The sequence below is a fragment of the Choloepus didactylus genome, chromosome 3 (genome assembly GCF_015220235.1).
Source record: "Choloepus didactylus isolate mChoDid1 chromosome 3, mChoDid1.pri, whole genome shotgun sequence".
Taxonomy (NCBI): domain Eukaryota; kingdom Metazoa; phylum Chordata; class Mammalia; order Pilosa; family Megalonychidae; genus Choloepus; species Choloepus didactylus.
In genome coordinates, this window is record NC_051309.1 from 124406853 (window position 1) to 124430215 (window position 23363).

A 23363-nucleotide genomic window follows, 5' to 3' on the forward strand; every position below is an offset into this window, starting at 1 on the left:
AGAAATGCCGTTTCTAACTGTCTGATTATCTGATTATCTCTTGAATCTTTGTTCTCTTTTTCTTTCTTGCTGTTATCATGTTTTTTTTGTTTGTTCGCTTGTTTGTTTTGTTTTTGTTTTGTTTTGTTTGGTCTCTTATTTCTCATCTGAATAGCTGCCTGCAGGCTTCCTAGTTACAGAGTTGGAGAAATAGCACAGAGACAGTAGAGTAGTAGAAGGTATTTCACAGAATATGCATTGAGGGAGAGCAAATCTTAAGTATTAGTACCCAATACCTGTCCTGTAACATGTATACCTACAACTTAGTTATTGAAGAATAGTTTCCCTATACTCGTTCCTCTCTATTGAGCTAGTGAAATGGCATTTGATAAGAGAAAAACTTGAAAGTCTAGTGTTCCAGTTTGCTAATGCTTCCAGAATGCAAAATACCAGAAATGGATTGGCTTTTATAAAGGGGGTTTATTTGGTTACAATGTTACAGTCTTAAGGCCATAAAGTGTCCAAGGGTACCTTCACTGGAGATAGGCCATTGGCATCTGGAAAACCTCTGTTAGCTGGGAAGACATGTGGCTGGCGTCTGCTTGCTCCCAGGTTGCGTTTCAAAATAGCTTGGGGTGTCTGTCCTCTCTTAGCTTCTCTGGAGCAAACTCTGGGCTAGCTTCAGTACAAGTTTGGTTTGAATGGCCATCTTCAAAATGTCTCTCTAGGCTGTAGCTCCTCTTTAAGATGTCACTCTCAGTTGCTCTCCAAAATGTCACTCACAGCTGCACTGAGTTCCTTCTGTTTGTCAGCTTGTTTATATGGATCCAGTGATTTAATTCAGACCAACCCTGAATGGGTGGGGAAACACCCCCATGGAAATTATCCAAAGTCATCACTCACAGTTGGGTGGGTCATATCTCCATGGAAATATCCAATCAAAAGTTCACACCCTAATCAATAAGATTAATCAATCTGCCCCCACAAGACTGCATCAAAGATAATGGTGTTTTGGGGGCCATAATACATCTAAACCAGCATATTCCATCCCCAGGACCCCAAAATGACATGATCTTTTCATATACAAAATACATTCAGCCCATCACAATATCACAAAAACTTAAATCATTTCAGTAAAAGAAGGTAAGTACAAGATCCCATCAAAATCAGTTACAAACATGGTCTGTCCTAAAGCAAAATTCCCTTCTAGCTGTGGACCTGTGAAACTTAGAACAAGTTATCTGTTTCCAATGTACAAAGGAGGGACAGTCACAGGATAAACATTCACATTGCCGTAAGGAGAAACAGTAAGGAAAACAGGGTTTAAGGGACCAAAACAGTTCCTAAAACGTGCAGGGCAAACTCCATTAGATTTCAAAGTCTGAGAGTCATTTACAGAATGATGTTGTATCCTTGGAGCTTGTGAGGGTGGGAGTCCAACCCTTTCCAAGGGCCTTTGTGGCAGCCCTTTTTTCTCCAAACACTGGGATGAGTGCTCCAACACATCCACACATTGGGGAGACCACCTTTTCGGCCCCACCCTCCTCAAACATTGGGGTGCCACCCAGACTCTGCCTCTCTGGGGCAAAGGCTTTCCCCTCTCTGAACAGTGGGGTGACAGCCAGGCTCTCTTCAATCCCTGTGGAATGTACTCCACTCCCTCTGGGGCCTGGGGTGGCAGCACTCTTCCTGAGCATCTAGGCAGAAGGCCTGCCCTCTGCCTCCAAGGCAAACTCACCCTTTCCATGTACACGGGCTGCTCCACTCTCCCAGCCTGAGACCTCCTGACTCCAGACCTGAATCTCCATGGCTCTGTCTTTGAAGAAATATTTCCTTCAATTTGTTCTTTTTCTGTTCCCTCCAGTCTAGACAAGCATTGGCTCTTTCTATAAAGATCTCACAAAAGTTTTGTAGGCTTGCCGTGCAGTTTACAGGCACTAAAACCATCAGAAAATAGGACTTTCCACAAATCCTTTCTGGATAACTCCATCTCCAGTCCTGGCTTGTACTGATGGTGGTTGGGTTCCATGTTTGCTTAAATCCTCATGTTGGGCTGTAGCTTCTGGGGCTCACTTTTTGGAAGCCGAGAATTTTCCAAACTATCAGTTTCTGGTTTCTTTGTACCCAAGAGTTCATTTCTCAGCTTATCTCTGTCCTGTCTCATTTTACTAAAAGTTGCTGGAGAAGCCATTTTATATCTTCAACTTTTAGTTTTGAAATCTCATCAGCCAAGTATCCCAGCTCGTTACTCTCAAATTCTTCCTTCCATCCAATACCAGGACTCAATTTTGCCACTTTAAAACAAGGATTGCCTTCCTTCCAGTTTGTAATGACACATTCATCATTTCTGTTTAAGACCTCACCAGAAGTATCTTTAGAGTCCATATTTCTACCAACAGTCTCTTCAAAGCAGTTTAGGCCTTTTCTATCAAGCTCCTCAAAATTCTTCCAGAATCTTCCCCTTATCCATTTAAAAAGCCATTCCAACATGTTTGGTATTTGCAAACTCAGCAGCACCCCACTTCTCTGGTACCAAAAACTGTTCTGGTTTGCTCATGCTGCCGGGATGCAAAACACTAGAAATGGATTGGCTTTTATAAAGAGGGTTGATTGGGTTACAAAGTTATAGTCTTAAGGCCATAAAGTGTCCAAGGGTACCTTCACCGGAGATAGGCCACTGGCATCTGGAAAAACCTCTCTTAGCTGGGAAGGAATGTGGCTGGCGTCTGCTTGCTCCCAGGTTGTATTTCAAAATGGCTTGGGGTATCTGTCCTCTCTTAGCTTCTCTGGAGCAAATTCTGGGCTAGCTTCAGTAAAAGTCTGCCTTGAATGGCCGTTTTCAAAATGTCTCTCTCTAAGCTGCAGTTCCTCTTTAAAATGTCACTCAGTTGCTCTCCAAAATGTCACTCACAGTTGCACTGAGTTCTTTCTGTTTGTCAGCTTGTTTACATGGATCCAGTGATTTAATTCAGACCCACCCTGAATAGGTGGGGTGTGCCAGTTTAAATATATTATGTCCCCCCAAATGCCATTATCTTTGATGCAATCTTGTGTGGGCAGACATATTAGTGTTGATTAGATTGTAATTCTTTTATTGAGTGCTTCCATGGAGATGCGACCTACCCAACTGTAGGTGATAACTCTGATTAGATAATTTCCATGGAGGTGTGGCACTCCCATTCAGCGGGGTGGGGGTGGGGGGCTTGATTAGTTTACTGGGGCACTATATAAGCTCAGACAGAAGGAGCAAGCTTGCTACAGCCAAGAGGGACACTTGAAGAATGCACAGGAGCTGAGAGAGGAACTACAACTTACAGAGACATTTTGAAGCTGGCCATTGAAAGCAGACACCAGCCACATGCCTTCCCAGCTAACAGAGGTTTTCCAGATGCCATTGGCCATCCTCCAGTGAAGGTACCCGATTGTTGATGACTTACCTTGGACATTTTACAGTCTTAAGACTGTAACTTTGTAACTAATTAACCCCCCTTTATAAAAGCCAATCCATTTCTGGTATTTTGCATAAGGCAGCAATTAGCAAACTGGAGGAGTGGGGGAACACCTCCATGGAAATTGTCCCTTCAGTCGTCACCCACAGTTGGGTGGGTCATATCGCCATGGAAACATCCAATCAAAAGCTCACATCCTAATCAAAAAGATTAATCAATCTGCCCCCCACAAGATTGCATCAAAGATAATGGCATTTGGGGGGCCATAATACATCCAAACTGGCACATCTAGAATTTGAAAAATCTGCTCTACTGTACAGACAATTTTGTTTTGTTATTATTTTCCACTTACCACCATGTTATCTGGATGTAAAAGTGTTTCATGCCCAATTCCACTGTAGTATCGTTATATTTCAAAATATTACCAAACAGCCTCATCTGGTATATGCATCAAATGAAAGTCATAATTTTTAAGAAAAATGTTGTTATCCAAACATGTTCAGAGACCATATTCAAGCTTTCTTTCAAAAGATGTTTAAAAGCTCTGTGGCTTTTTGTTGTTGCTGTCACTGAGTTACATTTTGTAACAGGATGCCTATATTTCTTGAGAATGACTGCATTATCAACACAGTATTCAGTTGTAACAAGTTGGTAACTTATCCTCCTTGATATGTTGGAAAACTATCTGCCAAATAGATTAAATGGGCCAGGGAATTCCCAACAATGAACCAGGACCCTGACACTGTAGTGGAAGTGCTTTGAGCCTGCATTAGAAGCTAGCGGTTGAAGCTGGGAACCCCAACCTCCACCCCACCATAAGCTCTACTTTCATCTGTCTTATATACTGTGCTTTTCCATCAAATTTCATTTGAATGAAGAGTTCCACAGTAAAAACTGGATTTAGAAATCAAAGAATGAACTTCAAGTCCAACAAGGAAATAAATCATTCTACCTACAGCAGACAAACATGAGTGAACTGGCCAGCTCCTTTATGTCACCAACCTGTTCTATCAGATGGTGGTTGGACCTTTTGATTTCAATACTAGGAGTGGTAACTAAGGTGGGTGTATTTAAACAAACATTTCTCTCCATTCAGTTTCTCTGTGTTTGCACAGCTGCTAACTCTTTGGCCCAGAAAGCAACAGCAGAAGCCAGCAGTGATACAACTTACACAGGGTGGTTCATAAACGGTTTAATGATTCTTTACTCTTGGAGAACACCAGAGTGGAAAGGTTTTTTTTTTTGAAAAATGACTGTTTTCTAAAAATAAAAGCAAATGACCTATCTTTGGACATTATTAACTGAGAAACAAAGTGGGTGTGCCTCAAGTATTTAAAATAATCTTGCCAGAAGTAAAGTCATAACTAAAACTCAGGTGTAGAGCCAACCAGCAAATACCACTCATACTCTTTTGCCTTGACATTAATCCAAGAGAAAGGGAGAAATGTGTGTGTGTGTGTGTGTGTGTGTGTGTGTGTGTGTGTGTGTGTGTCTGTATGTTTGTCCATGTAAAAGCCTGATATTTAAACCAATCAATAGTCAGAAGTAGCTGCATCTTCATGGGAATGGAAATGGAGAGCAATACTGAATACATATATTGGCTTTTCTGGTTGGTTTTCTTTTTTTTACCAACCCTCTGAGCAACTCTGGATGTGCTAATAATGTGCAGGGTTGCAGTGTTTGTGCCTGCAACCTGAGTTGGTAAAGTAAAGGAGAATCATAAATGTATCCTGTTAATGCCAGCCATCCTTGCCCTGACAAGGCATCCCTCTACCACATTCATCTGTGCAGCTTTATCTTTCTTTTGAAATATTAGTAAGTGGTTGAGCCAGAACTTAAATGCAGATCTCCTCATTCTACATCCTATTCTCCTTGCCTGAACCACATTGCTAAATGAAAAAAATTCATATCACTGTAATCCCTCAAAATAAAAAATTAAAAAATTAAAAAAAGAACAACTCTAAGGGATCAGGCAAAGGAGAAGGAAGAAGCAAAGGCTATTTTTTTACTTGCTGTAATGTAATTGCTGAAGAGGTCTTTGTACTTGGGATCAGTAGAACTTCATCTGCTTGAGCAGGCACTCTTTTGCTAATAGCAGAATGAAGGACCTTGAAGTGATCATTGACTCCACTTTTTCTTCCCATCCTACTTGTAGTACATCCAAACATCATGTGTGCTCTACCTGCAGAAGATGTTCAAACACCCACGACATTCCACCACCAGCTCTCTACTCCCCATCATCTCTCACACAGGTAATTGGAAAGGCCTCTTAACAGGTCTTCCTGCTGTCAAACTTACCTCTACAATCTATTCTCAACGCATCTGCCAGCACAATTCTGTTAAAATCTAAGTCAGATTATGTCCCCTCTCTGCTCAAAACCCTCCAACGGGCCCCATTTACTCATAGTGAAAGTCAGTATCCCTGCCATGGCCCACATCACACTGCAGAATGTGGCTGCATTAACCTCTTTGACCTGCATCCTCTCACCTCCGCCTGCACTCTCTGATCCACCTCTATGGCCTCCTGATGGATCTTGAACACATCAGCAGTCTTCCTGTCTAGGGATTTGCTATTTTTCTTCCTGCAGCAACTATCTACAAGGCTTCCTCCCTCACCTCCTTACTTAATGGCATAATATTGACCTCCATAATATTGTCCTTCCAACCCTAGGCCTCCCCATCCCCTCTCTTGCTTTATTTTCCTTCTCAGAGCACACCACTCTCTAACATACTATAGATTTTACTCATTTGTGTCTCCTTGCATTAGAATATAAACACCACAAAGACAGAGATGTTTGTAGGGTTTGACCACTAATATGCTTACCAATGCATAGAACAGACCTACTGAAGATTTGGTGCTCAAAGTTGAATGAATGAATGAATAAATTTAGGGAAATGAAAACAAGATGCATAATTAAGTCAAAGTCATTATCTCAGGGACCATTAACTGGTACTAGGAAACTTCATGAAGACTTTCCCATGAATTTGAAAAAAATTACTCAATGCATGGTTTTCCTATAGAATCTCTAATATATGCGTTTAATCTTGGGATTCTCCTTTATAAACCTGAGAAATAATAACATTCATCTATCTCATTGTTTGTGGTGAGGATCAAATGAAATAATATTAATATTTGTCTCCAAATACTCTATTATAAGTTGCTTTATGCTTTTTTTTTTTGTTTTATTTTGCTGATATTTTGACCTCTGGGATAATGCAGAGCCACGTCAGAAAAGAGCCCCATAAAGTTCTATTGTTGGAGGTAAATCTGAATTATTTTAGCAAATCTCAGATTATTGATCCAAATGATCCAATTTTCATTTAGAGGTAAATGTCAACAAAGAATTCCACTGTTTAATTCAGTCTGTCTACAACGTTTTAGAAAATACTATGTGCCCACACCCACCCTGAAACTGATGTAAACTTGATCACATTCATGGTTTATGGATTTAAGTTCTTTAAATGTATGTCCGATTGATTGTTATAAAATGAATGGGCTGTAAAAAATAATATGCAGCATCCCTTTGAGCGCTAAGAATTTTATCACTGTAAGTTGGCTGGCACACCTTATTACTCCCCCCTGAAAAAGGCTAAATGCAAAGGGTTTCTGAGTGTCGCCGTCATTTCTAGTGTTCTGGTTTGCTAATGCTGCTATCATTCAAAATACCAGAAATAGACTGGCTTCACAAAAGGAAGGCCAATGGTGTCTGGAAAACCTTAGCTGGGAAGGCACATGGCTGGCATCTGCTAATCCCAGGATGTCTTCCAGCTCCTCTCTCAGCTCCTGTGCTTTCCTCAAAATGTTGCTCCGGGGTGTTTTGTCCTCTTTTAGCTTCTCTGGAGTAAACACTGGGCTAGCATCCCCAAAGTGTCAGCAAAAGTCTGCTTTCAGCAGCCGTTTCCAAAATGTCTCTCTGAGCTGCTCCCCAAAATGTCACTCTCGCCTGCTCTGAGCTCTTTCTGTCTGCGAATTGTTTTATATGGCTCCAGTGATTTAATTAAGACCCACCATGAATGGACAGGTAACACCTCCATGGAAATTATCTAATCACAGGTCTCGCCCACAGTTGATTGAGTCACATCCCCAAGGAAACACTCAATCAATAGGTTCCAACCTAATTAACACTAATCTTGTCTGTCCCCACAAGACTGCATCAAAGAACATGGCATTTTAGGGGATATAATACATCCAAACCAGCACATCTAGTAAGGTTTTTACCTATGTCCACTTTGGAAAAAAAAATTTAGAGTAGTTCTTTGAGTCTTTGAAAAGCTCTCCCTTTCCCATTCAAAATAAATCTGAGAGACTCAAATAAATCTAAAACTAGAATGTATTGATCATCTATTACATGCCAGGGAATGCCCTATGTATTTTCACCAATGTGGTCTCATTTAAAAACCATAATCATATCAGAGAGTAACAGTCCTGTTGGGTTCCTGTTACCCTCCTTTGGCGTGGAGACTCAGATATTAGGTAACCTGTCTAAAGTTACTGGTGTTGAGACCCAGGTTTTCAATCCTTCACCTGCTTTTCTTTACACATAGTACACTGCATTTCAAATAACTTCCATTTAGCATGGCTGTTGTCTCTGCATATGATAAACTTTAAAATTATACATGAACAATCATTAGAAGTTGTCACCTAATTTGAATACCTATGCCCACCTAACTCTATTAAACACAACATCCTATCTCAGCTATGGAGCGACAGTTCTGTGGATGCTAAAAATTCTTATATCAAAACATTCTTTTGAAAATTCCAGCTCTGATACTGATAGGTGAGAAGTATGAAAGCTCCCAAAATTTGGAATGAATTCAAGCATTTCAACCTGCAAGTACTTAACACATTTTGGAATTGGGAGGAAACAGGCAAACAAATAAGTACATTATAAAATCTGAAATAGAGGTAGAAGCAGAGGCTGTAGGAACAGAGAAGAATGCACTTGATTCTGCTTGGTGTGGAGTAAAAGTGGTCAGAGAGGGGACCAGTGTGGTGGAGGGGACCAGTGTGGTGGAGGGTCTAGAAGGGTATGACCGACTAGGGGAGAATGAAGAGTATCCTAGGAAAGGGGACCCAGGCAATATAGTCATTTAGGCAGCTATTGACATAGTGATCACAGAGTGTACAAAGTTCCAATCCCCATAAAGCCTCAAGCAGTATCTCAATTCAAAGTGACAGCGTAACTACTGAGTGGCAGACCCTAGAGTGAGCTGGCATTCAAAACTGAACAAAATATATTAATGACATTCAATAAAATGTTTTATAAGTATTTTTGATTGCATGAATTCAAAGTAATTAATCACTGGTCTTTACCCTAGTTTCAGTCTTCTCATTTAGTGTTGTAGTCATAACATCACTATTTGAACATACATCTACTCTCATTTGTCATGGGCTTAGCAGGATTCCATCAGAAATAACAACAATAAAAAACAACTTACAAGTGCAGAAACTTAAAAAAATATATCCCTAATCACCTCCCTGGACACATCAGAATTACCAATATTTGAAAAATCAACATGGAGAAATTATATTAAAATTAAAACATGTGGTTTAATTTTAACTTTTTGTACTGCTACATTGATTAGAAAAGAGATATGACTATATTCACAGACTGCTTTTAAAAGGAACAAATAATCGGTTCTTTTAAAGTTCTTACATGATTTAAAATTATGAAGATGTAGCTCTAAATATATATTAATTTTTACTTAATAACTAGGTAACACTTTAAAGTTTTCAAAGTACTTGCATATGATCAACTGAATAACTTTTGAAGTCAGTGTCCCCCAGAAAAAGCCATATTCTTTGATGCAATCTTGTGGGGCAGATCGATTAATCTTTTTGATTAGGGTGTGACCTCTTGACTGGATGTTTCCATGGAGCTGTTACCACCCAATTGTAGATAGTTCCTATGATTAGATTATTTCCATGGACATGCGGCCACACCCATTCAGGGTGGGTCTTGATTGATCTATGGGAGTACTTTAAAAAGAGCCAAGCAGGCTCAGACAGTGCTGTAGCTGAGAGACGTATTTTGAAGATGGCCGTCGGAAGCTGACACTGACATTTAGGAGAATGCCATTTTGAAACGTAACTTGGGAGTAAGCAGATGCCAGCCACGTGCCTTCCCAGATAGCAGAGGTTTTCCAGATGCCACTGGCCATCTTCCAGTGAAGGTACCCTGTGGTGTTGATGCCTTACCTTGGACACTTTGTGACCTTAAGATGTAACTTTGTAACCAAATAAATACCCGTTATAAAAGCCAATCCATTTCTGGTATTTTGCAAAATGGCAGCATTAGCAAACCACAGCAGTTGGTAAGGTAAGTACTATCACTATTCCTAGTCTACAGATGAAAACATGGAGTCTCAGAAAGATTAAATGACTTATCCAAGGTCATAGTTAGAAATTTGTTGAATCAGCACTGTAATTCAGATTTCATGACCACAAATTCTATGCTATTTCTCTCTATCACATTGCCTGCTGGAAGGAAATAAATAATCGTTTGTTCATCCATTCGTTCATTCCTCACACATTTGCTTAGTACCTATTAGTATAAAGCACCAGACTGGGTGCTGTGAGATTTATGGAGATGATAAATCAGAGTCCAGTTCTCCTTAGGAGAGCAGCAGGGGAGGTAAGAGGTACTGTAATAGCAGTGAATGAGGTGGAAAACCATACATAATGAGACAGTTTTAGAAAGAATTATGAAAGGTCATCATTGGGATAAATTATTTCTGGCTAAGGAATCATGGAAAGCTATAAAGGGAAGGTAATATTTTAGCTAAGTCTTAGTGAGTGTTTGGCATTTGGGCAAAGAGAGATGAGGTGTGAATTCCAAGGAGTGGAAACAGTATGAGCAAAAGAAGAGAGGAAGTCAAGAAAGAGATGTGCTCTCGAAGCAGTGAATCATCTGATTCTTTAGAACACAGAGTTTAAAGGTAAGGAGAGGAAAAAAAGCTGCAAAGTTCATTTTAAGACTGGACTGAGGTGTTTACAATTTCCCTAGGAGGCAGAATGGAGTAGGTTGTCTTGAAATCAGACAAATTTAGGGTCAACTATAGATGTATGACCATGAATAACTTATAAAATTTCTCTCAAATTTTCATATATCACCCATAAAATTAGGACATTTATTAGATATTTGATAAATGTTTTTCAAAACAATAAGAATATTTTACCTTTAGGTTGGATGTGAAGATTAAGTGACAGGATGTCTGAAAGGTGCCTTGTACAAGGCAGGTCCCTCCATAAACATTAATGACTTTCCACATTCTTTGGTAGTCAGTGGGGAGCCAGCAAGGACATCTGCCCAGGGTGGTGATGTAATGAGTCATGTTTTAGTAAAGCAAATGTGTTTGGTGTATTAGAAGAGAGAGGGAGTACAAGATTACAGGCAGAAAGCCTTTCTGAAAAAGAGCATACCAGGGGAATGACTGCCTCACTGAGGTAGCAATACTGGGAATATTTAATAGCTAGAATAATACAAGAACATTACAATAAGCTCTAATTATATCAAAGCAAAATAATTACAGAAAAAGATTAAATCAAAATTAGTTCTTGAACACTATTATAGGAAAAAAATTAAAACGGTATCAGAATTTGAAATAAAGGAAGCTTTCATATTGAGCATTCACATTAAGCAGGGGATCCAAGTCTTTTTGTCTCCCAGTTTTTGATTTTTAGGAGAGGTCATCTGGATGAAACAAGATATTCTCAGCCCTCTGCACCTACATACATTTCAACCTTTCAGAACAGCTATTCAGGAAACTCAACAGAATAACCTGAATAGAAATTCACTTCAAAGAGTGTCTTTTATAAAAAACATTTAAAATCAGGGACTTTGATCATAAGCATGTGCCAATAGCTTACTTGATCACGATTTTACAATCAGAAAAACTCATGTGGTCAAATAGGAACAGGCAACTATTTGGTACAATTTTATGACTATTGAGCCCTTCTTTCTGAAATGAATGTGTGAAGTTTTAAAGACATCCTCTCTACCTGTTGCTATACGCAGGTTCCAAAATCAGTGTAACACTTTGAAGAACCTCCTGTTTCTTCTAACTTCTAACGGTAAACACTTAAAATTTTCTAAATGTTTGTATATTACCTAAATATTTATGAATGTGACAAGTGAACTCCTAGAAACTGATATTTATCGTGTATACCTTCTGGGTGTCAAATACTACTTAAAACTAGGCCTTGGATGAAAGAAGCAAATGGAAGAGGAACACTGACCCTCAACGTGTACAACGTAAGCTGAGGGTAAGTGTGTGTATATGAGTGTGAGTGTGTGTGTGTGCACATGCCTATGAAATGGAAAAACCAAATCAGATTCCCTTTACCTTCACTGACGCTTTCTGCTGTGAGAAAGTGGCTGAAAGTTACTCTTTCAGGGTTGCCAACATTAGGACAATTCCCAATTGCCAACTGACTATCACTAAGTGATTTTTGAAAACTCTGGATACCCTGTTTCCCTGCCTCTATGGACCACCGGGGTTCTCAGAGGAGGCCTCCAGAGCTCCAGACTGTGTAGCTGCCTGCACACAACAGGGCTGCAGTAAGTGGGGGTGGACAGTTGGGAGCCCGAGATCAATCAATGTACTAAACTTGAACTTTTAACCAAATAATTAAAACCACAAACACCTACCATTTCCTAAGAAATCATCTAGAAAATCCCACCGTGCTTTTTCATCCTATTTACATCTTCACCAAAACGCCAATCTTCCCAAGGTGTCAGTTTCATTCAGATTCCAATCTCCATGGGTCTGTGCATCCTCTACTCTGATTTGATCACTCTCTCCTCACAATTCCCTCAAACATTCCAAGGAGCCCTCTCTATCTGAAAGTCTGTCACCAGCCAAATGCCTATAATCCCAATCTTTTCTCCAGACTTTCCCTCCACCTTCTTGCTCCAGCTGATAGCCGACTATCAGCCCCCCAACTTGGAGCTGGGCTTTTACCCACACCCCAATTATCACAGAGTCTGCATCAAGGATGGGTGTCATTTTAGCATCTCACTGGCATTTACAGACAATTTTGACTCCCATCACCCTATAAAACCTCAACTCCTTTGAAAAGCAAGGCAGCAGACTATAGACTAACTGCCTTACCATGTTTGATATCCTCATGCAATTCCAGGCCGTTCCCTCCTCTTCATTCACAGATGATTCTAGCACCATCCTCTTTACTACTACTTCTCTCATCATTCTTAATGATTTCAATATCCACAGAAATGATCCATTCAATACCCTGCCCTTTTAATACTTGCCCTCCCCACTTCCAGAGACATTTTCCTCCATCTCACATTAGCGTTCACTCTCCCAATGTTTCCCAAAACTGCACTACTTACAAACTCTTTATCCCAAGCATACACTTTCCTGACTACCATGATCTATATTTCCACCTTTCCAGGGGTACTGTAAAGTTCTCACTTCAACTTCATCCGGAGAGTCTATCCATTGACAGTGAGACTCCTTTATAGAACATAACCCTGCTATGCTCTTCACCTTTTCCTTGCTGACTTTAGAGTCCATGATCCATCACTCTATTCATTTGGCTAAGCCATAAATATGGTTAAATCCACCTCTTCAAATGTGCTTCTTGTGTACACAAACACCTGAACAGGCAGGAGAAAAACAAACTCAATGACTGCTCTGTGTTTAAATCTATGACCACAAATCTTATGAGAAATTTCATAGCTGCCCAGTATTTCTATTGAATTCTCCTACTTAATTCACTTTTTCACTCCCCTAGAAGAATATTTTGTATCTATCTCCCTCTTTAAAAACCTCAGATCTCCAGTCTCAGCTGATGACCCCACTTATTGTTTCACTTAGAAAGTGATGATTCAGAAGAGAACTATCTCATATTCCCAAACCAAATCTTCCACCCCAGTTGCATATGCTCCCTTTTCTCCTATCAAAATGAGCTAGTCAATAAGGAACAGCTCAGGCAATTGTGAAGAAGAATAAAGCAGGAGCATTTTCACTCCAGATATCAATATTTATTATAAAGCCATAATAATTAAGAGGATATGGTATTGGCATAAGGATAGACCAAGAGACCAATGGAAGAGGATAGAGTGCAGAAACAGTTCCAAACATGTACATTAATCTGATTTACAAAGAAGTGGCCCTGCGGTACAGTGGAGAAAGTATGGTATTTTTAATAAACAGTTAGGTTAAAATAGATATACACATGGAAAAAAATCAACCTTGAACCCTGCTTCACACCATACTAAAATCAATTCCAGATGAATTATAGATATAAAAATAAAACAATAAAATTTTTAGGAAAAAAAACCACTGTCATAATCCTGGGGCAGGCAAGGATATCTTAAGCAGGATATAAAAAGAAAAAGATTGTAAATTAGATTGCCAATAGCATTAAAACCTTTTGTTCATCCAAAGACACTATCAAGAGAGCAAAAAGGCAAACCACAGAGTGGGAGAAGACAATTGCAATATATACATCTTATACAGGGCTCATATCTAGAATATATAAAGAACTCCCATAAATTTATAGGGAAAACGCAATTATCTAATGGAAAAATGGGCAAAAGACTCAAAAAGACCCTTCTTAAAAGGGGATGTCCAAATGGTCAATAAACATATGTAAAGTTGCTTAACTTCATTATTCATCAGAGAAATTAAATTTAAACCTCAATGTTATACCATTGCATAACCACCAAATAGACTACAAAATAAAATGAAAAAGACAATACTAAACTGTTGGCCAAGATGTGAAGCAAATGGAACTCTCCATATATTGTTGGAGAGAGTGTAAACTGGTAGAACTACTTTGGAAACTTTGGTCAGTATCTACAAAACTGAACATATACATCTCTATAGTGCAGCAAGTTCACACCTGGATAGATATCCATAAGAAACATTTACATATGTTCACCAAAAAAAAACATATATAAGTACGCTTGTGGCAGCACTATTTATAACAGACCAATGCTGGAGACAACCAAAATGTCCATCAACAAAAGAATGGATAAATAAATTGTAGTATATTTATAAAAAGGAATACTATTTATCATTAAGACTGAACAGATTTCATCTACAGGCAACAACATGGATACATTTTACAAACATAAAGCCAGACATGAAAAAGTACATTCTCTATAATTCCATTTATATAAAGTTCAAAAACGAGTAAATTTTATCTGAAGTGTTAGAAGTCAGGAGAGTGATCATCCTTGTTAAGTGGCAGGGGTTGGGTAGTGAGTGGAAGGGGTCTGAGCTGGGCGTTTGATGATCTGATAATGCCATTTCTTGATCTGGATGCTGCTTTTAAAAAATTCTATGAGCTCTATACCTATGGTTTGTGCCTATTTTTCTAGGTATGCCATCTTTCTCACCACTTCCACTGTTATCACCTTATTCCAAACTACCTTCATATCTCATCGGGATTCTAGTTTCCCTATAGTCTATTTTCTCCACAGGCAGTAAGATTATTTTTTAAAACATGTAAATGAGGTCTGTTCTTTCTTTGCTCACAATGACTTTCTATGACGTTTAGAATAAAATCCAAAGTCCTTACCTTAGCCTATGCTTGCTGTTCACTGTGCATCCCTATGACCTCATTTCCCAGCACTCTCCTCTGCTGACTCCACCCAGCCACTGGCCTTCTTGCAGCCTTCTATTCTTGAACGTGTCAAGCTCATTCCTGCATCTGGACCCTTGCATTTGCTCTTTCCCCTACCTGGAATGCTGTTCCCCAGCTCTTCATGTAACTTACCCCTCATTTTTTTGATCCAATCAAATCATTCTGCCAAAAATCTACCACTGCTCTCATCACCCTCTTTCTACTTGCCCTGTTTTGTTTTTCTTCATATCTTCACTGCCTGAAATCATATCTTTAATTTGGTGCGTATTTCTTACTTGTCTGCCCCAATAAGATCCTTGAGGGAAGGGATTCTGTCTGGTTTACCACTATTTAGTGACACAAGAGTGTTTGCCATTTAATGGGAGCTCAGTACCTGTTTGGTACTGAATGAATGCCTTGTTAAAATAATTTATTCTTTGATAAGTACTTTTAGCATCTTGCTTTTCCAGATTAAACTGTGATCATACACGCTTTCTCAATAATATTGCCTGGAGAGGCTCACTGGAACCATTACCTTATATGGGGAAAAATGCCTTAAAATGAAATAAATTTATTAAATATCTTATTGCAACGCACTTTATTTGGATTATTTTTTGCATTTTTAAAAATCATGGTATTTCAAATAGGATAAATGAATAACAAAATAGTAAAACCAAAAAAAAGCCTATTACCAAAGCTATGAATTCAGTTCAGATGGCCAACCTTTCCTACTCTTAAGGTCTACTACATAAAATGCACGTGTAAATTTTGCAAAAGTTATAATTCTTTTTCTGAAGTCATACTACATTCTCTTTTTTAAGAAGAAAGGTCTCATTTCTCCATGTCTTTATTTGCAAAAACTGAAAAAAGAACCAAGGTGAGACAGTTACTTTGAAATAAATCAAATGCTGGCTGCTGCTTCCCGGCCCCCCCCCCCCCCAAATTTTCATCTCTCAGGCGGACTGAAATCTAGAGCGCTGTTTCTCAACGTTCAATGTACAGAATCCTTGCATCACTAGCCCCTTTGGAATTTGTTGCCACATCTATAAAATGGGAATAACAATAGCAACTATTTCATAGAGTTGTTGTAAGGATGTAAAATGCTTTATTCTGGAACATAGCATAAGTGCTTGATAAATGCTAGCAATGAATAATTACATACACTTTGTTGTTAATAGTGTTATCAGAATAACCTGACGTGCTTGTTAAAGCATTATTGATTTCTGGGCTCCTACCCAGAGCTACTGAAGGTGAATCACTGGTTGGGGCTAGACTTTTTGGCTGATTCTCTTGCACATGCAACTTTGAGAACAACTGTCCAGAGATTAGGGTTTATTTCTTGTTTGCTCTTCACAGCTCCAATATAGGGCACTGCACTCAATGAAAGCTTATTGGCAGATTGACTGATACTCAATATTACCAGGTTGATGTGATTTAAATTATTAAAGGAATCTGGAATTTGTGTAGTAGGAGGAAATAGATTTTACATTTTGACTCTAGCAGTGTTAAGGGAGGGTGGTTTTGTTAATATTATCAAAAGTAACTTCTGCTTCAATGATTTAAACTATCTTACTTTGCAATGGGAAGATATTTTAAATCTCTCATGTTTCCAAAAACCTATTTTTTCCCTTAAAATAATTTAGTTCATTTAGGTTTTCAATGCAGCCTCTTTATAGGATATAGAAAGCACAGACATTTTACTGTATCTGTCCTCAAGACTATATTTTCTTGGATTTGCATTATTAATATTACTATTAAGCCCAGTACTAGATTTCCAAAACCCCTTCTGTGTTCATTTAAATGAAAGTTATAATTCTTTCCAGCATTTTGTCTAAAAGGAGGACTCCAAGTGAAAACATCTTTAATTACATACTTCAAACAGAAATTTAAAACAAGTTGCAGTAGTTATTTGAACTTTTTGCCTATAGAACAGTTATACAACATTTTGTGCTAAACAGAAAATTTTAAAACAAGGCTTCTCATTAGATGTTTGATTGCATTGAAAGTGTAGGAGAGTTGACATTTGACCACAGAGAACAATTAAGAATTACTTCCACTCTAGTTTCTGCTTCTTTTCACTGGGTAAGCATAAAGATTAAAATATTTATCAGTGAAGGTATTTTGTCAGTGAACTACGACTAACTATCTTGTCTCACGAAAAGCCTTGAACATATGCTTTATTATATAATTCAGTGACATGTTTTCCAAGTATTACTATCTATATGGGTGAATCTAAATTCTATAAATTAGTTGAAGAGGCCCAATAAACATTTATGCGATTTATTTCATGAACTAAATATAAGGGCATTTGGGATTAGACATGAAGAATTTGATTTCCAGGCCCCAGATTTGTTATTTTCCTGTGAAAAACCTACTCCTTTATAAACACAAATGTCCTTGACTTTCTCATGCTTCATGACTCTGAAGCCCAGTGATACTTTTTTTTCCAGTCAGTCATGCTAAGTTTTGACAGTTTGCTAAGCAGTGGAAATCATGCTGTAAGCAAAAATCTCTGGATGACAGAGATTCCTACAAAACAGTCTTTATTTTTCCAATGCATGCTGGCTACTATTACAAGATCCAATTCCAAGAACAACTTCACTGAAGCAAGGGTTCCCTGCAACTGAAATCACAAGACACATAGACTGAAACCATTAAGGCCTTTCTACTACCTCCAGTGGTAGCTTGACCTCTGGCTCTATCACTTTAGCTTCCTTCCACTGGCTGAGTTTGGACAGCCAAATAAGTTGCAGTAACCTAGTTTCTGAAAGAATAGAGTAAAAATAGGAAAATGTATGAACTTCTTAAGTGGAAAATTTAGCAAAACAGCAACAATATAAAAAATGCTTTATTTAAACATCCAAATAATTTGATTTTTGTTAATCAGAGAAGTTCCAGATGTGTAAGAAGCAGCCCAAAACTTCAGATGAAGTTCTACTGCTGATGAACATTTATCATTGAATTTTGACAACGGCCTTGGCAATCACATATGGCTTCATTTGTAGTAGGTGTGTGATAGTGATCCCACAAGAGAAAATCGCCTATCAAAAACCAAGTAGAGTAATATTTACACTGATCATATTTTAATTGCCTTCTCTCTGTTTCCTAGACCTTTCTCTCTATGATGACCTGTGGCTTTGATAATTCAATTCCAGATTTAAAAACAAACCAACAGTCCCAGCAAAATTTTAGTCTGTCTTATATCTGATGCTGCCTGAATTCTATTGTGACACCTGAAACAAAATCTGAATATGCTCAAAAGTCGGCATGAATTTGGAATAGATGACAACTTCTGGAAATCTCTGGCTGCTGCTTGGGTGTTTACAGGCCCCGACATTATTTAAAACTCTGAAGGCCCTTCAAAGCAGGTTCTGAGGGTAAGGAAAAAGGTGACTAGACTTGCAAGATCATTAACAGAGCATCTATTTTAATACTCACCTTGACTCAGTAATTGCATAATTCATTCATCCATTCTCTTATTCCCGATACCCCCTTAAATTAGAGGCTGAATTTTTAAATGTTTAAGATGAGTAAACCTAAGAAGCGGTAACACTTACTTTCCAGTAATAAACTGACTCCTGGATGGTGTGCAAATGGGCTGGACATAGTAGTTCTCCAGTTTAACCCCTTCGGCAGCGAGCTTGTCAAGAGTGGGAGTCTTGATCTCTGAACCGTGGTAACCCACATCTCGAAATCCCTGATCATCAGCTAGGATGAAAATGAGATGGGGCTGGGAAGCGGCAGTTGTGCTGGGCTGTGGTCTCTCTCCAGCTTGAGCTTTCATGGCCCCTTCCTCGTCCTCCTCCAAGCCTTGGCCCCACGACAGGTAACCGTAGGTAAGGAGGCTAAGGATCCAGAAGCCTACCAGCGCCCCCATGGCTAGCATCTTTCCGGGCCAGGCCCAGGCCCGCGGAGGCGGCGCAGGCGACCGTCCGGCGCAGCCCCCTGGAGCCATTCACTCGGGTGCCAGCTGAGGCTCCACGCGCAGAACCACGCACCCCGCGCCGCCGCCAGCGCAGACATGCACGCAGGAGGGGTAGACGGAACAGGAGTTAGAGAGTCTCCACCCGGAAAGAAGTCTTGCGCTCCTCTCAGCTGCTATCAAGTCCAACAACTTTAATCTTCCTTTTCTAGAAGTGATGGCTTAAGAAATGGGGTGTCAGGAAAGCAAGGAGGAGTCACTTTTCTCCATCAAATTTCCCTTTCCTCCCTCCTCTTCCTTCTGGCTCCCCAGAGCAGCTTCCACAATAAAAGTTAGTGTCCCCACCAAAAAGTTCTCAAGAGAAAACAATCAGGTAAGAATTGAGAATCACATAGGGAAGGACCTTCTCGAGCCAGAAAGCCCTCGACGTTGGGGAACGCGGCTATTCTGGGCGCACACGCACGGCTGGTGTGGGATCAGCACGGAGTCCAGCGGCCCCTCACCTGGAAAGCTGTGGGAAGTTCAGTCGCTGCGTCTCGCCCTGCATATAACGAACTATCCGGAGTGGACAAGCTGCCCCATCCACTTTTCCAGGGCTCTGTATTTTTCCCTGTTCTCTCCGAGGCGTTTGCGAATCTTCCCGATACTCATGAAGAGGGGGGGAAAAAAAAAAGGCCACTTTCTTGACCTCCCTCTACAGCTAAACACCCTCTTCTCCGCTGGACCTTCGGGCAGCGATTCCTTCTCTCCCGGCCGCTGAAGCGCGTGGGGACCGAAGCAGGGTTCCTGATCTCGTGGTCACTCCACGCGGAGCCTACTAGGTCTCCACGGAGTTGGTGCACCCGGCGGAGGTTCCTGCAAACTGCGTGCGTTGGGTCAGCTAACTTACTCAGTTTTGGCAGTTGGAATTCTCTGCTGCCTCCTCCCTCTTTTCAGTGAATCACAGAACGGTACTTCCAGCTTTAGCTCCCCCAGGAAGAGGGGGAGGAGGTAAGGCCGTTTTAGAGGTTCGTTCTGTCCTTTTTCTTTTCCGGGAGGGAGCGTGCGTAAAGGAGGGGAGGTTTTACCGGAGAGAGGAGGGCTACGCACTGACCGAGCTCTACCGGATCCGGGGGTATCCGCCAGAGCTAGCGCTTCCCAAGGGCTCCGCCTGCTGTCGTCCGGAGAGGCGAGAAACGACCGCAGCGCGAACTGGGAAGGGTGAAGCTGACGTTTCTTTTGGTGGATCTCTAAAGGACGAGCCCGCTCGCCCATCCCGAATGCTTTACTTGTAAATTTTGTGTAGCTTCTTGCTGGCTATCGTTTCGAATGGAGGGAGTGAAAGAGGAAGAACAGGAGAAACAACAGTCAGCGCGGCATACTCTTTTCCCCCTTTCTCTTCTGGTCTTCCTTTACCAGTCCTTTTTTTACCGCCAGGGGCCCCATTTTTCTACTCCTTTTCTCCCGCCTCTACCCCCCAACCCAATTAAAAAAAAAAAAAAAAAAAAAAAAACAAAAAAAAAAAAAAACGGCTACAAGATTTTAAGTTGAGTGTCCTCTCGTGGTAGTCGAACTTTACAGCCTGACTTCTTCATTCGCTTCTCTTTAGTAGGTGATGATGATGAAGGCACCGGAATTTTCTACCTCCTTTTACCCACCCCCCAACTTACCCACCGAAATGGGGTTCTATATTTCACCTCCAAGAACCTGTAAGCAAGGCTGTACTCCTGCAGCAAAGAAACTTCTGCTGCTAGTTAGTTTCCATTCAGTAATTAGGCGGACTTCACCTTTTTTTTTTTTAACCCTGTCTGCCCCTTCTTTGAGGATTAAGAAAACCATTGTAAAAGCTTCTCTTGATTGTGAAGATAGGCCTTCTTTTACTTGAATCATAGGCTTTTAACTCCCAGCTCAAAGCCAGGAAGGGGTTAATAAAATCTCTTTAAGGAGGAAACAATGCCAAGAGCCATCGAGTTTCTTTTTTTTCTTCCCCCACATTCATTCAAGAGCTTTTTTTTTTTTTTTAATTGAACACTGACCATGGGATGGCACATAAAATGAAAGATTGTCCCAATTGATTAAACCATAAATGTAGGTTTCATTTAGTCATTCTTTTTTATTTTTATTTTTATTTTTTTTAAAATGTTTTCCAGTTGCTGAAGTTTCTATTGAGTTCCCAGGCAAAATGTTTGTAAAAAGGAACCTTAACAACTTTGAAACATGCAATGGCACTCCAGGCAGTTAATTTTGCTAACATGTTTTGGGCTTTTACTCCTCTTCATTTTTCCCAGCTGCTATTCTGGTTACTCTGTACACAGATGGTCATTGTAAAGATGTGTTTGGAAATGAAATTTCCACAATTCTGAGGTAAATCACCAGACATGTAATGAGCACACTGAATATTGGAGGGTTGAAAAGTGAGGTGGGACTCCAGCCTCCATGGGCCTAACAAGGTGCTTGGATGGAGTAAATGCAAAACCTCAGCCACTTTTATTTGGGGGATGGTCAATGACATATCATAAGAAGTCTGTGTTGCTATGCAAAAACACCATTTTCAGTTCAAAGTTCAAACAAGAAAAAAAATGTCAACATTTATGGAATACTTTCTATGTGCCACATAGTACTCTGTATACTGAGAGCACTCTATTTACTCTATATATGCTTTATAGTCCTTATAAAGTGCTTTATGTACTTTATCTCCTTTCCTTCTCCACCTACCCTATGAGGTATTGTTTCATTCAACAAATATCTGTGTTGCTGGACCAATGCTAAAGGCTGGAGTGTAATGGTAAACTAAATCAGACACAGCTTCTGCTCTAGAACTTATGCTGTGATGGGAAAGAAAATTACTAATCACTCCAAAGCTCCAGTAGTTACCTACTGAGAAGTGTTCAGAAGAAAAAGGAACAAAATTCAAAAAATTTTAAAACAAAGAATCCTGACTCAGACTGAGTAGGGTTAGGGGGTGGGGTCGTTTAGGGAAGTGACCTTTAAACTGAGGTAGATATTATTTTGTTTGTTATCCCTTTGTGCAAGGAACTTCGACTTAGAAATCTATCTGACTTCAAAGCTGGGCTTTTGAAAAGATACTCTTCCCACAAACAGGCTTTAAAGCATTTTTCCCACCCACACATCTCAGAAGAGAACAGAGGGTAAAGTTTCCCACAGAAGACATGCAAGCTGTCCACACTCAGAACAGAAGGACAGAACTCCGACCCTGAAAAGCCGTTTCTGCAGTAAACAGGACTAACACTATGGAAGACTTAAGAACTATTTATTCTTATTAATAGGGCCAAGAAACAAGAATTGTCATACCATGGTAGACTAAATGAGATGTGACACAAAGAGGAAAATCAAAGTCGGCTGGTTGCCCCAACCAGAGAGAGAAGAGGGTAAGGATTATTCCCACATCCTAAGGAGGACATGGAAAGTGCAGTCAGAGGCAGTTGAATACTCTAGACTTTATTTTAAATGTGTATATATAAATATGTGTGTGTGTGTGTGTATACATAATAGTATTATGAGTACACAAACTTTGCACTTCTTATTATAGGATAGGGTTTCTTGCACTCAGCATCTTCAAAAAGTCCCAAGCTAACAATCCTCTGTAACTTGGTAGTTGTTTCCTGACTTTAGAGCCAGCGTTTTCATGTTCAGACATCAGCTTTCCTTACAGAATCCTTTCTTAAGTTTATTTTGGCTTGGAAATGTTTTACATTACAGAGACACTCCTCTGGTTGTGGAATGGTTGCATAAATGTTGAAGGTACTATTTGATTCAGTTAAAAAAAACAACAGAAAAAAAATAGAACTGTTTAGAGATGAAATCAATGTGGACTGAAGTCCTCAGGTGAGGCTTAATCAGGAGATGGAACTGAAGCAATGCCTTAAAGGTGATTGAAATTTAGAAAGGAGACGCTAAAAGAAGAGCATTTCAGGGAAAAGAAAAGAAAAGATGAACTGGTTGAAGAAATGTTTGGGATGGAAGAGAATGGGAAATAATGTTAGAAAGATCAGAGGATACTAGCTATTGAGGGTCTTTGAGAAGGTATGAAGAACTGGGACTTGATGGTTGGGGCGTTAGGAGTGAGGGAATACTTTGAGCAGGGTGTAACAATGACATAGTTTAATGTCATATATTAAGAACATTTGTGAGCTGGATTCATGGGGATAGAAGCTACAAGTGAGCTGCTACTGTCTATAAAATTTGAAGCATTGTAATTTTACTCCAAGAGCACTGACAGGGTCTATTGGCATTTCTTTCTATAGAGCAAGGCATGATGAAAAATATAGGAAAAAAAAATTCTCGGGCATTTTCAGGGAGAGACTTGTGGAAGTGAAGACTAGAATCATACAGCTACAATAGGGATAAAATTTCTACAGCAATATATTCTTTAGGTTAAAGAACTAACATAATATGGTTATGTTATCTGATGGGATAA

The 23363-nt window shown here is 39.7% G+C and overlaps 1 protein-coding gene across 2 annotated transcripts in view; it reads right to left on the reverse strand.

Annotated features, from left to right (window-relative positions):
* ARSJ (arylsulfatase family member J) overlaps window positions 1–20134 on the reverse strand; it is a 70103-nt gene extending 49969 nt beyond the window's left edge. The window contains exon 1 of one of the 2 annotated variants that reach the window (XM_037830533.1): window positions 18582–20134. In XM_037830533.1, coding sequence (XP_037686461.1) covers window positions 18582–18979 — 398 coding nt within the window. In that variant the 5' untranslated portion in view covers window positions 18980–20134. The remainder of the gene's footprint in view (window positions 1–18581) is intronic. The other variant, XM_037830534.1, reaches the window with a different exon arrangement.
* Window positions 20135–23363: the final 3229 nt, after the last annotated feature.